The following is a 16,856-nucleotide window of genomic DNA, read 5'->3' as shown; positions in this document are numbered from 1 at the left end:
AATTTAATTTGTTAAGCATGTATATTTGTCTAATCATTTAAATGGATTATTAACATTTGAGAAAATAAGTAAGAAAGAAAGTGTAAATGTGTCTTAGTTCAGGTGTAACGAGTGGCTGACAAGTTTATGTAATTTGATTCGATGGTTTTTAGATTGCTTAATTATGTATATGTACTACAATAATAATAATGATTAACTAAAGTTGGAAAGAAATGGAGTTGAGGGTTTTATCTCTATCCTAAGAAATTTACATATGTTGAAAGGTCTGGTGTAGAAAAGGTTATACATGTTGGATGGTCCGATGATGAGGTATTAAGCATATCGGATTATTTCAGTAGGTGGAGCTCAGAAGATTAGTACACTGGATGGTCTGACGATGTACTCTTGTGAACGCCAGACTAACTCTTGTAGATAATAAGTATTTGCATAATCGATTTTACCAATCTTCGACAACTGGTATCATTCGTGGTGATATGACAAGATATATTTTCATCAGCTAAGCACATCGAGTCTCTATCAAGGGGCTACTCCGATGATGAGAACTACAATGACTTCGAACCCGACATCTATGTGAACCCTAACAAGTTGACAGAAGTTACTCGATCTCTGATGGCAAATTTCGACCGTGAAACCCCAGGGTTCGATGGCAAGATGATCACTCACATGATCGTATGGCTAGTAGATCGTAAAACCATATTACAACTGTCGTCTCAACTTCTAGCAACTCTCGCTATAAGTAGTTGTCAATATAGAGAAGGAGATTCTGAATGATGAATCTCGCTTCACAGAGTTCGATGCATCCTCTAATGAAGATACCATGTCAAACTATAGTGCCAATGTGCTCTTTGCTAGCCAATAGGATGACCTGTTGGATATTAGTCCCAGCCATGAGAGCCATGTCGCAAGTAAAAGTGATGATGTAGCATACATTCAAGTTATTGTTCGGTTCATTGGGCTAACAAGGCAACGACCGACAGTTTGCCTCCGATATTGCTCAGTACTTGCAAGGCGCGAGGATTTCACTCTCCAATCTACCTCAAGGAGGGTTAAATACTCCAAAAGGGGCAAGGTGGTTGTAAGATATTGTTGGGATTATCACCGATGCACAAAAATGCGTAGAAGCCTTAAGATCGATAAGATCTATCACTCAGATATGTAGCTCATGCTGAAACAATTCCAACCTAGTTTCCCAGGTCGGAGGAGAGAGGCTAGATTAGCCTACAAAATGGTGCACACCCGTGAACGACAAGTACATCGTGAGTCACCTCCCAAAGACCACCCTGATCGAGATCTACGCTACAAGATCAATGCACATCATAATAGGGTGGAAAATCGAGATAAATCTCGTAGAAGAGCTAGGCCAAGTTCTAGGAATCAAGTCAATATGATTCCTGAAGGTCAGTGCTATGTCTTTGACTACCAGAGAAGGATGGCGATGGTTATCAGGTGTCGGACTTTTACACTTGATCTTTGAGCAGTACGTTGGACAGATAGATTCCGACCCAACTCGATGGAGAAGTACGATGGAAGTTCTAATTCATTAGAAGCAGGGCATCATGTTAGTGAGGAATGAAGAGCAGGAAACCAAAGAGAAGGAAAGGGTTTGATAGGGAAGCAGAATAGGAAAGAGGATCGCTAGATGCACCGTGATTAATGCCAGGGACCAGAAAAATCACATTGAATATTAGCTCCTCAATTTTAAGGGGAAATAGGATAAATAAATTAACTTGTAAATAAAAGCAAAGATTAGTCTCTAAAATTTAGGTGGACCAACTTTAGATCATGATTGATCCCATAATATATGGAGGGATTGAGAATTAGCTCTTTCATTTCTGTGGTGATGAATGACGTAATTTGTAGAGATCATTAATTATTTCATAAATTTAAGAGTGGAACAATTTTGCATCCCAGCCTAGATCAAAGGCGATTGATGGGTGGAGATAAAAAAAAAAGTTCCTTACCCAAACCGTGATTTTTTATAGATTATTTTTTCGCAAAATTACAGATACTCTGATAAAATTATCGCAAAACTACAAATTTAAGCAATAGTTTTATAAAACTATATATTTAATAACAATTTTATCGTAAAACTACAGATACTTTGATAAAATTATCATAAAACTATATATTTAAGCAATAGTTTCATAAAACAACTTATTTAGTGTCGATTTTATCGTAAAACTACATATTTTAGATGAGCTATTCCTAGTTCCATTACCATGATGAATGAGCCCCACTGGTAGTTTCATAGCAGTTGTCAGCCCATGAAACGGACCGTCTGGGAGTTCATGTGATTGCAAGCGGGATCATTCGTCAGGTTAATAGGCCTGTGATAGAATCTATAGTTTTATGATAAAATTGACGCTAAATTTGTAGTTTTGTAAAACTATTGCTTAAATATGTGATTTTGCGATTTGTGATAATTTTGCCAAAGTATTTGTAATGTCATGAGCTCCTGGATGGTCTATTTCATGAGCTGTTAGCTGCTGTAAGACTGCAAACGGGTCTTGTTGTCATAATAATAGGGCTGAGAACATGTCATCTAGAATATATAGTTTTACGATAAAATTAGTATTAAACATGTAATTTTGTTAAATTTTTACTCAAATATTTAGTTTTGCAATAATTTTATCAAAGACATATAATTTGTAGTTTTGTACTTAAATCTGAAGTTTTGTAAAATTACTGTTTAAATCTATAATTTTATGATAATTTTATCAAAGTATCTGTAATTTTACAAAATTTACTCTTTTATAGTAGTATAGATTGATGGCTTGCCAGCAGCTAATAACTTGATTTATGGGAATTGAGAATAAGTCAAGGTACATTGATTAAGACGGATATTAAAGGCAAATCGGCCAGTTAAGTTACAATGACGTTTTTAGGCAGTCATGGGACCGAACTATGGCCATGGAATGGAAGCTCCAAAAAGCTGATGCTATCTCGCTACTGAAAGCAACGTGCAGTGATGCGTACAGGTTCTTCTGCGCTGCTTCTACACGAAGAAAATCTAGGTACGCCACCACAAAATCATGAGGCCCGAAAGCATCTAGCTAGAGTGAAAAATAGGCACTGGCTGGTCCCTCGATTGCGCATAGACCAGCCATTTTTAAACCATCTCTAAGTTTTTTCTGTCAATGATCAAAATTTCTTCACAAAAAAATTTTCGTTCTCTTCAGCGTTTCAACGATTTACTTTTACGATTTCCGTTACGAATGGATTCACAAAATCATTCCATTTAAGATGGAATTATCTCTTCTTTCTCTCCACAAATCCTTTTAAAAGAAAGCTGTTGGAGATAAGAAAAAATAAATAGAAGTAGAATGAAAAAGGAGAATCTGGAAAATAAGAAATGAATGGAATATGGTTTGAGATGCTTTAGGATTTTCATTCCGGGGCCGGTGCATAAACATTTTTTTTGACTTTTTAAATAGAAGTGGAATCGAAAGAGAAGATGTATAAGTTAGTACTAAAACTCTATAATCTAACACCTGTAATGGGTCTAGTATGACGTGTCAGGTCCCTTGAATACTTCTTTTGAAACATATGTGAACTAACACTAGTAAAGGGTGGTGCGAGAGCGAAAAAGACTCCGGTGCATCACTTCATAACGTATATAATTTTTAAATAACATTTTACTAAATTTTAATTAGCATAAGTATTAATTCTTTTAGCGTACCTCAGGGTAGCTTACATTAGTGGAGTCTAATGTGTATTAAAACTATGTATTTATTCAGTACGTAGGTATCGTGCGTATTCTGGGGACAAAACGGTGATCTGTTTCACTATGGGTACACAACGTGCTGAATCTAAAGCTGGGCAATACCACCGGAAGCATACCTAGAAGATCATTAAAAAGAAAATATATCACTAAAAGAAGAAGAAGAGAGTGATATGTGGACAGCTGCCTGCTGCAATCAAACCGACGCCATTTGGAACAAAGTAAAGGAATCCATCATGACGCGTCAGATAGAAAATCCCACAATCGAAGCACTAGTAGAAACAAAAATGTCATCGTCATCTTGATGAGCATTTTGTAGATTATATAGTTTAGGCCCATCAGGTCGCCCATTCTTCTATGATTCTTCTGGCTCTTCAATATGTGAAAGGATGGATCACTTCTTGGAGCAACCTGGTACGCAGCCGTCCATTTCAGAAACTGTTGTGCCCATCTCCTCTACGTTCCAGTAATCCTTTTAAAGGTGAAGTGTTTTTTAACAGCGTCTTCGGAGGTGGGCGTCGGGAATTGAACTCGGGTCGCTCACATGAGAGGTGGCTTGAGTGAAGTGCCAGCAAAGAAGTAAATCATAGTCGTTTGATATATATTTTCTAAATAGTTGAAAAAGATAATCCGTATCTTAATCCTATTAGACTAAGAGGGTGTGATATATGATGTTGAATTACTCCTACAATGATAAATATTCTTAGTTTATATAGGAGATGTGTGGGCCACATGTATAAACCCAAGGGTATCAGTACATAGCAACTCAACACAAGCAGATACGACAATATGCAGTTTCATCCTAAGCAAGCAGAAGCTAGGTTAGTTTTAGTAGTAATGCTTGCTTAGTGCAATAATTTGAGTCCAGAAGGTTCGACAAGCTGTGATGTTATACTCCATTTGCTCCGGCTAACTATATTCAGTAAGCCACATTACTAAGTAACATTTAGTTGGTTGAATAAAATTAAATAAGATGAGATGATTTTGAATGGGATGGTGCTGGACGGAATGGTATTAGAAGAGGTGGTACAAGTAGGTTATTTAGTTAGATGTATGAGATGATATATGATTGACTGAATTGGTCGATATTGGATAGGCTATATAGTATGATAAAAACATATATAAATAAAATCTTGCAAATGAACTTATTTTTTCACTGTATAGCCTAGTACTAAAAATAATTTTAAAAATTAGTCAATCACATAAGAAGAATATTAGTGAATTTTTCAGATTTTTTAGAATTTATTTTGAGGTCCTAACAATTGTTAGAATTTATAAAAGTAGAGTTTTTTTTAGAGTTTTAGTTCTAATTCTACATAGCCTTTTTAAGTGAATCTAATTAAAATAAGTTGTACATAAATTATAAAACATGTAAAAAAAGTTTTAAGATTTTTAAAACAATAGACGACAAATATTTTGCTTTTTGAGAAATTCACGGACGACATATTGAATTTTTTTTTCAATATGTTTTGTTCACGGACGATTTTACTGTTAGCACCAAACGAGTCGGACCTGGAGAGCTTGGTTCAACATAATTTGTCGGACCATCCGACACAACATATTGAAAAAAATATTTTTTGAATCTAAATGATCTCATTCTGCATCAATATAGAACAAAACATATAGTAAATTTTTTATCATATACTCTCTTATATTATCTCTATAAGCTATTATTAAATAGATATTGTTATTCCTAATATGATATCACATCTAAGTTTTTTTACACCGCAACTCATTCCGATCTATTCCCGCTGGCTCTCGCTCTTCCCGTCGGCTCTCTCTCTGCTCTTCTTGGTGCCCGTCCGAGCGCTCGAGGTCCTCCACGTGCAGGGCTTGTGTGCCTCCTATCCCCGACTCACCCTGGCTTCCTGCAGGTTGCCACCGCCAACCAACCACTGGTTTATTGGCCAGATTCATCCGTTGTTGGCTCCCTCGCCTCGCCCGGCGCATGGGCATTGACCGGATCCACCCTCCACTTTGCCTAGCCGTCACTGCTCGTTGCGACCATAGGCCTCCGCCTGTTGTGCACGCCGCTCGTCATGGTTTCTGCCCGTTGGATCCATCCATGACACCACACAACATTGCCTTGAGATGCTCGCTTTCATGCAAGCCAGTTCGCCACCGGCCTCGTTATCATTGCTCATGTGGGTCCTCGGTCGAGTACATTGGGCGCCCACGTGGCCGGTTGCATGATTGGACGCCGGTGCTGACTCTTCCAAGCCTAGTATTAGCGTCTTTGTAATTCTATTGTCCATCCAAATCTTAGTCTTTTTTTTTAGTCCATCTATGCCATGGGAGCACATACATTCCTTCGTTAAATTGTCATTTTGTTTTGTAGTTAGCTAAACATTCATCTTTGATTTGATTTAATTGATGTAATTATATCATCTAGGTTTTTTCTACCCTTAATGACAACTTATTTGGTTATCTTACTGCTCATCGTGATTCTTGACTAAAGAAATTTATTTATTATCATCATCACGACTCTACTTCTATACTTAGTATAGTACTTCTTTGGCTTTGAAGATAGATGATTATCAAGGCTCCACTCTACAACAAGTTTGAAGAGATAATTTTTTATGTATTAATCTTAGTTTATTACTCAATATCACTTCTTTCAAATACAATACTATTACATACGTCTTTTATTTGAGAAGTGTTAGTAATATAGAGTCATTATTTATTACGTATATGTTATTAAAATTCTTATTATATATTCCCTTATGTATTATATATATATATATATTACTTAATAGATTATTACTGAATAAAAGTTACTATTTCTCATCAGGAGAATTGAGGATGGCTACCGACCGTGCAATGAAGGATAAAGCAGAATAAACATGATGGTAGAAATTGTGTCCAATATGTGGCTACCTAGGTGAGGCTAACAAGGGGAAGAAACACATGCTAGCAACTAGATATGGGCACGTCGACATAGTCTAACCTTAGTAGACCTATTCATGGACAGATCGCTCAGGTTCAATCTTTTCAGACGTGAGTTGGGCTAGGTCTAGTACTAAACCGTGTTTGTGCCTGAGATTTTGGCCCGCCTTATTCTCAGCTCTCCTTCTCCTGTATGGTGATGGGGTTGGTCGTCAGTTAATCAGAACAAGACTAAAATTAGAGCAACAAAGTGATATTTAGTTTATGACCAAGCTAAAATAAATACAGTGCTAAAAGAAAGTGTTTAGATTACAGCAATACCAAAATTTATCAAAATTGTGCGTATGACATATGGATCTCATGTGTCATTGATTTTTTTATCCAAAACCTAGTCAACATAGGTCTTAATTTGTAAATTTGATTGCTACGAGTACAATAATATATACAAATCATTGATTTGGACATCAGGTTTTAAAAATATAATTGTTTAAACTTGTCGTTAAACCCAAAAGGTGTTTTTAATGCCTCCAATGTCAGTAAGAGCTTGCATGCAACTAAGCCAAAACTGGAGTAACAAATTTTATTTGGCTGGCCAAATGTTGGTTGTAATCAAGTGACAGCCAAATCTTGTTAGCATGACCAAATTTTGATCTAGACTATAAGAACTAACAACCAAACAGTCCTATCCATTTTTTAAGATTCCATCGCTACTAACGTCCCTCTAGAAAATATAGATCATCAATCCTTGAGTCAAACCTAATAGTGGTATGAGCGACACGCTAACACCAGCAAATCAAATAAATGTGTTTTTGCTATTGCCATCCAATCGCCACACCAAAACTACCATTTATTTATTTTATCCAAATTATTTCTTGAATTCCGAACAAAACTTTGTTTAAACCTCTAGAATTTTAGATCAAAATCTATTAAAAGCTTCGTAAACCCCACCGTAAAACCTGAAACCAATATAAATTGTTTTAAAACCAATTGAACTCTCGAATCCGCAAATTGTACACATAGAATCCCAAAATTTGAAAGCTGAAATTTGATATATATCGAATTGTTAGCTAGCACTCCCCTTGAAAACCAGCATGCTTTTAGCTCTTAAAAATCCATTTGGAGTTGGATTTTAATTCGTTGGATTAACATGATAAAAACCTACCAAAACCGTTTTTTATGAATAGCAAGTACATAATGCCTAGTTGTCCTACACGAGGTTAGATCCATACAATAATTCTCCCATGCTGGTGCACACCTGTCAACAAACATTCAGCGCCAATTCTCACCCCAAATTTCACCCAAAGCACCCACTGATCCACGTCGGCACAGACATGGTCCCACTTGTCAGCGTCATTCAGGGTCACTAGCCGAGTGCGTTGGAGGAGAAAAAAACAACATTGCCTCTCTAGTCTCTACACGCACACAAGTTGGTGACCAGCGTCCCATCCCACCCCACACTCCACTCTCATCTCTCCCCCCCCCCTGGCCCCTCGCCTGCCTCTGCAGGCGGCAGCTCTGCTCTGCCCTCCTCACTCTCCAATCCCAACGCGCAGCGCAAGAAAAGCTGGCGACTTTGGTTGAAATCCCCCCGTGCTCCCATCTGGCCACCTCACCACCTCTCCAGATCCCGCTCTAGAGTTCGCCGCTGCCTTTTAAGGTCCCGTGCCCGACCGGGGATCCCAAGTCTCGGTCGCCGGAGCGGGGGTAAGCGAGGGGTCTTGCGTTTGGATTGGTTTTTGTAGGTTGGTTCTTTCGGGTCCGATATGTTCTGTGTTTCGTCTTGTTTGCTGGAGGACTACGATATTTTGTATGCTGATGAGCGATGATGGTGGCGATTGTGCAGGGGTGGTAGATTCGGCGGCCATGACGGGCTCCGTGCTGGTCGCCATCGCGGCCTCCATCGGCAACTTGCTACAGGGCTGGGATAATGCGACCATTGCAGGTAATTCATGATAGAAAAGTTTAATCTTTTTATGCAGTTGCACCTAGATGTTTTTTTATGCTGCGCTAGGGTCCATGTTAGGTAGCAATTATTGGGATTCCTGTCGAGATCACGATGTGTTTGGTGGAATCGCATATAGGAAAAACATTTCCTTTATTACGGTTCGATCTCAAATTTACCAACAATTGTGATTTCCTCAAGAATTTCGAATCTATTCCTAACGTGATTAAGTAATTGTATGGATCCGCCATACACGATCTCTCTGTCTGAAACTTGTTACCACCCAAGTCAAATGCTTCAAAATTTTGAATTGGTTCTGATATCTTGACTTTGTTCTGACCTTGTTGACCAGATGTCTGATCACTGATTCACTGCAGGGGCGGTCTTGTATATAAAGAAGGAATTCAACTTGCAGAGCGAGCCCCTCATTGAGGGTCTCATTGTGGCCATGTCACTCATTGGGGCAACAGTCATCACAATGTTCTCTGGGGCCGTGGCTGACTCTTTTGGTAGGCGGCCTATGCTGATTCTGTCGGCTGTTTTCTATTTCGTTAGTGGATTGGTGATGCTCTGGGCGCCAAGCGTGTATGTCTTGCTCCTGGCAAGGCTAATCGATGGGTTTGGTATCGGTTTGGCCATCACGCTTGTTCCTTTGTACATTTCTGAGACTGCCCCGACGGACATTAGAGGACTGTTGAACACACTGCCGCAGTTCAGTGGGTCGGCAGGGATGTTCCTTTCTTATTGCATGGTGTTTGGGATGTCCCTCATGCCAAAACCTGATTGGAGGATCATGCTTGGTGTTCTATCGATCCCATCACTTATATACTTTGCATTGACTGTCTTCTACTTGCCTGAATCGCCAAGGTGGCTTGTGAGCAAAGGAAGGATGGCTGAGGCTAAGCGAGTGTTGCAAAGGTTGCGGGGAAGGGAAGATGTCTCAGGTTTGAATGACTTTGCAAGATATAATTCAATGTAATTGTAGAACTTATACATTTTGTGTGATGATTACTCATGCTGGAATGCTGGATTAAATGTACAGGTGAAATGGCTCTTCTAGTTGAAGGTTTGGGTGTTGGGAAAGATACACGTATTGAAGAATACATAATTGGCCCTGATGACGAGCTTGCTGATGAAGGGCTGGCTCCAGATCCAGAGAAGATCAAACTATATGGACCTGAAGAAGGACTATCTTGGGTTGCCCGTCCTGTTCGGGGACAGAGTGCACTTGGAAGTGCGATGGGTCTCATCTCTCGGCATGGGAGTATGGTTAGTCAGGGTAAGCCCTTTGTGGATCCTGTTGTCACTCTTTTCGGAAGTGTCCACGAGAAGATGCCCGAGATAATGGGGAGCATGCGGAGCACATTATTTCCCAACTTTGGCAGCATGTTTAGTGTTGCGGAACAGCAGCAGGCGAAAGCTGACTGGGATGCCGAGAGTCAAAGGGAAGGTGAAGATTATGCTTCAGATCATGGTGGAGATGACATTGAGGATAGCCTCCAAAGCCCACTTATTTCTCGTCAAGCAACAAGCGTGGAAGGAAAGGAGATTGCTGCACCTCATGGTAGCATAATGGGTTCTGTGGGAAGAAGTAGCAGTCTTATGCAGGGAGGGGAGGCAGTAAGCAGCATGGGCATTGGTGGAGGATGGCAGTTGGCGTGGAAATGGACTGAGAGAGAAGGTTCAGATGGGCAAAAGGAAGGTGGCTTCCAACGTATTTACTTGCATGAGGAGGGGGTACAAGGCAACAGGGGTTCTATATTGTCATTACCAGGAGGGGATGTTCCTCCCGGTGGTGAGTTCGTCCAGGCTGCAGCTCTTGTGAGCCAACCAGCTCTTTACTCTAAGGAACTGATGGAGCAGCGTGCTGCTGGTCCTGCCATGGTACATCCATCTGCGGCAGTTGCTAAAGGTCCAAGATGGGCTGACCTGTTTGAACCTGGAGTGAAGCATGCACTGTTTGTTGGCATAGGAATACAAATCCTGCAACAGGTAACTAGATTTGCTTCTATATACCAATGTATACGTTCATAAGTGCACGTAATACCTGATTTAGCGCTTTAGAAACACCAAAAGCATTTCTTGTCATGAACTAAAGTTCTTTTTCTTAAAACCAAAGAGTTCAAAATAAAGCATCTTGCTCCTATGTGCTGTACTGCTGCTAATTACTTTCTTTTTAAAGTTCTTACTCTTGACCTTACCAACAAATGTTTTGTAGCCTATTCTGTTGTTCCAAAGAAGCAAATAAAACTGATGATATGATGGATGCTAATAACTGGTAGCATAGTTTTGCTGATCAGACTGTAAAGGCTACCAATAATCTTTACCTCCTAACACAAGTCAAGTCAGTTTTGACAAATTGTAGTAGTCAATCTGAAGAAACATGCTGTGGTATCTGGCATAAGAAACACATAAAAATATTCTATTAAATAAGATAGGGACAATTGCAAAGAAACCACTACTCTTGGTGTTATTGCAAGCTTGCCACTAGAAAATTGCAAAAATACCATTAAAACTGTCATTCGAGTGGCATCCTTGCAAAAAATAAAAAACTAGGGAGGTATTTGCAAATGCCCCAATAAGATACTAAGAAGCTGTTGGTGGGCTGTGGGACCCCTAAACGTTGTTTAGGTCACATAACTTGATTAACAGGCATTTTATCAGAAACATGGAAACAGTAGGTTGATCTTTTCTCCACATTCACTTACAAGGAGATTTGTGAATATGTTTGCTGAATATGGTCTAGCCTTCTGAGAGTAAGGGCCCAGCACAACATTTCACCTTGTAACATAATTTTGTTTTTTCTTTTCACTGTTTTTCTGTCAATATGGTATACGAAATGTTAGTTTGTTGATCATTAACTTATCTCCTTATGCAGTTTGCCGGCATCAATGGTGTTCTGTACTACACTCCTCAGATTCTTGAGCAAGCAGGTGTTGGTGTTCTTCTTTCAAACATTGGTTTAAGTTCATCTTCTGCATCTATTCTTATCAGTGCCTTGACAACCTTACTGATGCTTCCGAGCATTGGTATCGCTATGAGGCTTATGGATATGTCTGGAAGGAGGTTAGATTTCATGTTTCACATGCTATTGCCTATTTATGCTCGAATGTACTTTTGGTAAAACTGAGTAGAAAGAATAATCATTCTTCTGCCTTGTTTCTCATTCAGGTTTCTTCTCCTTGCAACAATCCCTATCCTGATAGTAGCACTGGTTATCTTGGTCGTGGTCAACATTGTAGATGTGGGAACCATGGTGCATGCTGCACTCTCCACGATCAGTGTCATAGTCTATTTCTGCTTCTTCGTCATGGGGTTTGGACCTATTCCGAATATTCTTTGTGCAGAGATTTTCCCCACCACTGTTCGTGGCATCTGCATAGCCATCTGCGCCTTATCCTTCTGGATTGGCGACATTATCGTGACATACACCCTTCCTGTGCTGCTGAATGCCATCGGGCTTGCTGGTGTCTTTGGAATATACGCTGTTGTTTGCATACTGGCTCTTGTATTTGTATTCATGAAGGTGCCAGAGACAAAAGGTATGCCTCTTGAGGTCATCACTGAGTTCTTCTCTGTTGGAGCAAAGCAAGCCAAGGAACCTACGGATGATTAATGGCTCAGATCCGGGTGATCAGTGTCGCCGGCAGTATTTTGTGGTTTTCAAACTTCATTGTGATTAATCCTGTGATGCCGTGTAAAAGAAACTTGGACCTACGAAGAAAGGAGCGGGGACAGTGCCTAAAGAGATGATTCGTCTGTACATCGTGAGGCTTAATACTGTCGTAGCCTCATAGGCTGGCTTTCAGAACTAGGACGTGTAGACCATTATCTGTTATTTTCTGCTTGGAGACTCTGTATTTGCGTTCTTTGGATTTTCTTTTTGCCTATGTAACTGGTGGTGTATGACAGTTATGTTATTGGTTTCTGTTGCCTTCTAAGCTCCTCTCGATCGTTAGTCCTAAATTGGGTGTTCAGTTTATTGCCAGAGTGGTGTGTTCAGTTTGTTGCTAGCTGCAAACCAAAAGGGCCTTTGCAGGAGTCGTGAAAAAAAGGGCCTTCTAGTTGTTCGGGAAAGAGATTAGTGACTGGTCAGGATAAGATTATGTTATTGCTCTTTTGTCTACTCAGCCCCTCTCGATTGTGAGTTCAGGAAAATATTGGCGACTGGTTAGTGATCACCATCTGTCCAATGGAGGCAGAGAAGGCACAAGCATATAGAATTCATGCTACCTGAATATCTCCAATGAAGGCAGAGAAAGTGTAATTCCTACTGGCCGTCAGAGTAGAACCAATAAGCTGTTGCTGTTGTGCTGTTCATGGTTGTTTTGGTGACCCATAACCCAGCGAAAAAGGTGATGTGTTCACTTGTAGTGGTACCTCTTGAGATCAGATTTGCTAAAGTGAGGTCCCAAGTCGTTGCCAAGCTTTAGGTTCAGGAATATGTAGGGGAAGATACGGGAGGAGCCATTCGCTGCTTTTCAGATACTCCTATGTGAGTACACCAGGTGCCCACGACTGGAATGGTGTTGGATCCGGTGATTGGCTCAGGCTTCAGTGTTTTGCATGGCTAAAACTGCATTTGCACTATTGTTGGGTAGTGGCAAGAATAATGAGTGTCATCCAAACAAAAGTTCAGCTGCAGAAACTGAGTACGGTAGTGAGTGAAACTCCAGGACGCGTTAAGTTGGTCTCGCAAATGTGCTGACGTTTGGAGCATATATTGGTCCACCAAGAAGGCGAAACATTGGAACATTTTCTTCTCGTTCTTCGGTAAAATTTTGAGAACCTGAAGTACAGCCAGGTCACTCTCTGCAAGAGAAAGCATCCTAACAAACCCGTAAAAACAAGAAACATCCTTCCAGAAGCCATGACGTAGTACCGCGTTCGCTCGCTTGCTGACCTGATAGCAGAACGTAGTAGCAACGAGCGGTAGATGCTGAAACGGGGAAAAAAAAGGGTTTTTGCCTCGACGACCAAGGAAAGGCGGGAAAGAGTTTCGTATTGCTGTGGTTGGAACGTGACCCTATTTATATTATAATATTTATATTATAGTCGTATTGGACAGAACTCTAGCTGTGGATCTACTCCACATATCTACATATCTATAGTAAAGTTAAAACTCTGCTAATCCTTTTGTATTTGGAGTTGGACAGAGGGCGCCTAGAGGGGGGATTGGCCGGGGGGGGGGGGGGGGGGGAGGGCAAACATTACCTTAGTGATAATTGTAGGTAATCTTTTCTCTACGAATTAGCTTTTATAGAACATATTTTAGCTGCTTGATAAATTAATATACTATGAAGAAACTAACCTCACGAATCATAATGCTCCAAAAAATAAAAATGAAGCTACCACATTTGGCAGTACTCTGCTAGACCACTGCCGAAGCTGAACAGCAGCGTCCTCTCTCTCGGCAGGTTCGCACCAACCACACATGGCATGGTCCCCCTGGCGCCCAACCCACCCGCGCCGCGCGCTCGCGTCCCCGGCCGGCGCACGCTCACGACGCGAGCGATGGGGGAGGAAGCCGCGGGTGGTTCGCGGTGATCCGAGCTGGAGATCTGCGGTTCGCGAGAGTTGGTCTAGAGGTATCTGCAGAGGTGTCTCACTAAACTAAACTAGGAATGCTCGGTGACCAAGATGTGCTAGGAAATTGCTGAGCTACACCTGCCCGGTGCGATCGATGGATGCCCCTGACTGCAAAGAGATACCCCGTTAAGTGTGCTTATCGTGTTCTGTAGTTCTACAAGCTTGAACTTTGTAGTTCGGTTAACAAGTTCTCGCAGGGACGTCACAGGGATAGAACTCAGAGGCGGACCTACTTTATAGGTAGAGGGTGTACAAGACGTCAGTAATTTTTAGTTTTTCAGTGCTCACTTATATGTATTATATCTATATGACATCTCCTAATTAAATAAGTAACACCTTCTAATTAAATAAGTAATACATCTGAACCTTTAGCTAAATATAAGTAACACGTAATCATTTTTTGTTGTGGGTTGACCACCGATAGAACTAGCCACTACCTATTTGCTTGAGAATCCTGAGCGACTGAGCCAGCTTTTTTTTCTTTTGGTAGCGGGAATAAAGAAATATGGAGTAGGTTTAGGATCTATGACTTCTTTTAGCACTGTCGCTGATGCGTCCGATTACCTGAAGACAAAAGCCTCGCCTCGCGCTCGCTCACATGCTTTTGATGACCAGACCATCCATCCCTGGCGACTTAACGCTGAAGCACACCACTCGTCCGCAAATCAAGTTCTATACGACTCTATCTAGAAAAATACTTATAAGATCTTATTTATATCATATATCTTATAATCTAATGATTAGATTAAAAAAATAAAAAATAAATAAACACAAATTATATAAAAAAAATCTTTTATAAGATCAGATCTATAAAATTTACTTCCACTCAGTCACTCCATTTTACACACCTACCTAATGCTTTTGGTTACCTAGCAGCTCCACTTTGCACACCTCCCTAATGCTTTTGATTACCTAGCAGCTAGATGATGATCCAATGGCCTGCCAACTTCCACGTTGTAACGTCACAGCAGTGACAACCAGCTAGCCTAATGGAAATACTCCTCCTTGATTTTTTTAATTAATCCTCTCTATTTGCACTGACTACACTAGACTCGAGTACAAACTATACAATACAAATAATTTTTTTACCCCCAATTCACATGCTTTTTTTACAGTTTATACAGTACCAGTTGCAAAGTTTGCAGCAGATGTCATGCCCCCACAAGCTCAAAAAGAACTCTAGAAGTTGTACAAAATGAATCACATTTCTAAATTATTCTTCTTTTCCAGCTCTTTAGAGTTTAGAGGAGATCTTTTGCTGTACTACTGGATTACTGACATGTGGGCCACGGGCAGATGGGAGCAGCTCAACTACCGGGACCGACCTGGGCCCGCCCGTCAGAGGCGACCAGACAACTGCTAAGGCTACGGCAAGAATCCCCCGCCACCGACGCCGCGGCCAGCGGCGGCGGAGGACGAGGAGGAGGAGGCGACGACGGCCTCCAGGACGATGGCCTCGCACTTGCGGCACCGCTTGGGCGGCGCGGGGTCGTCGAGGACGATGGGGCGGCGGCAGGACGGGCAGGACGAGTTGGAGCGCAGCCAGGTGTCGACGCACGCGACGTGGAACCCGTGCCCGCACTGCGGCATCACGCGCACCTCCTCCCGCTCGCCGAACTCCGACAGACAGATGGCGCACTCCGCGAGCACCTCCGCCTTCCCCTCCTCCCCGTCACCCTCCCCGGCCGTGGCCCCCCTCGCGGCCGCGGCCGCGGCCACCGCGTCCGCGTACGCCAGCTTCGGCAGCGCCTTGAGCGCCTTCTTCTTGAGCCCCTTGCTGGTGGTCGTCGTGGTCACGCTGGCCCCCGACGCGCCGGTGGCGTGGTGCCCGCCCCCGCCGCCACCGAAGAGCCCCGCGTCCGCAGGGTCGCTCGAGGGGGAGGAGGGTCCGCCGTCGGCGGCGGCGGCGGCCCTGTTGCGGCGGGATCGGGCGCAGCGGGCGACGGCGGCGAGGCCGACGACGCAGATGAGCGCGCATAGCAGGGCGGCGAGGATGACAACGACATCGGAGTTGACGCCGCTGGGCGGGTCGGCGGGTGGGATGCCCGGGATACGGTTTGGGTTGGCGTCGCCTCTGTCGCTGCTGCTCTGTAGGAGGCGCCGCGACGACGACGACGACGACCGCCGGAGCATCCCCGACGTCGGTCGCGCGCCGGTGGGTGAGGGGTCTTTTCGTAAAATGGAGTGGCGAGAGGACCGAAAGGGAGGTCCCGCTCTTCTCTTGGAGGTTGGGATGGTTAATGACGGAGGGGCAGGCGTCCGTATGAAGCTCTCGGGTGGGAGTGAGCTGTGGCCACACGGCACATTTTACGATTATGCCCTTCGTGTTTCTCTACGCTACGCGTAAGGTTCTTATTTGGCACTTCGAGGAAAAATGAGAAAACAATTGCTAACATTTTTCGTTGGCTCTTCCATGTGGTTTAATAATAAATCCCATGCAAATATGTGCATAAATGCTTAGGCATAGCGTTCAAATCTTAGCGCTGATCTATTAGCACACACGTGAGTACACTTAGGATATGAACAATACTAGTTACTTATGGTTAGGTGCTTAAAAAAAACAAATATTAAACACCTATCTAAAATTGTAATTTTCAAAGCAAACAAAGACTACGTGTGCTTAAACTAATTAATTATCTTGTTAACAATGATATAAATAACGATATTTAAGTACACATCTTGTCATCTGTCTAAGCACTCGTGTCAGTACAGTCGAGT

General features: G+C 42.1%; 2 protein-coding genes across 4 annotated transcripts; one reads left to right on the top strand and one right to left on the bottom strand.

Moving 5' to 3' along the window:
* Window positions 1–8,052: 8,052 nt before the first annotated feature.
* LOC133902976 (monosaccharide-sensing protein 2-like) lies at window positions 8,053–12,490 on the top strand. 3 transcript variants are annotated; one of them, XM_062344306.1, is made up of 6 exons: window positions 8,053–8,349; window positions 8,451–8,549; window positions 8,927–9,493; window positions 9,592–10,541; window positions 11,428–11,615; window positions 11,721–12,490. In XM_062344306.1, exons 2-6 carry the CDS (start codon window positions 8,471–8,473, stop codon window positions 12,163–12,165), a joined length of 2,229 nt encoding a protein of 742 aa, XP_062200290.1. In that variant the 5' UTR covers window positions 8,053–8,349; window positions 8,451–8,470; the 3' UTR covers window positions 12,166–12,490. The 3 variants fall into 3 exon arrangements, with proteins under 3 accessions (XP_062200290.1, XP_062200289.1, XP_062200288.1); XM_062344305.1 differs by having other exon boundaries at window positions 8,053–8,363; XM_062344304.1 differs by having other exon boundaries at window positions 8,054–8,311.
* A 2,858-nt stretch (window positions 12,491–15,348) lies between these two features.
* On the bottom strand, window positions 15,349–16,471 carry LOC133904111 (RING-H2 finger protein ATL80-like). Its single transcript, XM_062345598.1, has one exon. It carries the CDS (start codon window positions 16,269–16,271, stop codon window positions 15,504–15,506), a length of 768 nt encoding a protein of 255 aa, XP_062201582.1. The 5' UTR covers window positions 16,272–16,471; the 3' UTR covers window positions 15,349–15,503.
* Window positions 16,472–16,856: the final 385 nt, after the last annotated feature.

This window comes from Phragmites australis, chromosome 21 (genome assembly GCF_958298935.1).
Source record: "Phragmites australis chromosome 21, lpPhrAust1.1, whole genome shotgun sequence".
Lineage (NCBI taxonomy): Eukaryota > Viridiplantae > Streptophyta > Magnoliopsida > Poales > Poaceae > Phragmites > Phragmites australis.
The sequence above is the reverse complement of the archived record's forward strand: the minus strand, read 5'-3'. Positions and strand labels throughout refer to the sequence as shown.

What these genes read in the sequence shown, in the direction of transcription:
- LOC133904111 (XM_062345598.1), bottom strand. Translation starts at nt 16,271, where the DNA reads ATGCTCCGGCGGTCGTCGTCGTCGTCGTCGCGGCGCCTCCTACAGAGC.
- LOC133902976 (XM_062344306.1), top strand. Translation starts at nt 8,471, where the DNA reads ATGACGGGCTCCGTGCTGGTCGCCATCGCGGCCTCCATCGGCAACTTG. An exon ending in GGATAATGCGACCATTGCAG is followed by an intron (nt 8,550 to 8,926) that starts GTAATTCATGAT and finishes GATTCACTGCAG; the next exon opens with GGGCGGTCTTGTATATAAAG. An exon ending in ATGGATATGTCTGGAAGGAG is followed by an intron (nt 11,616 to 11,720) that starts GTTAGATTTCAT and finishes TTTCTCATTCAG; the next exon opens with GTTTCTTCTCCTTGCAACAA.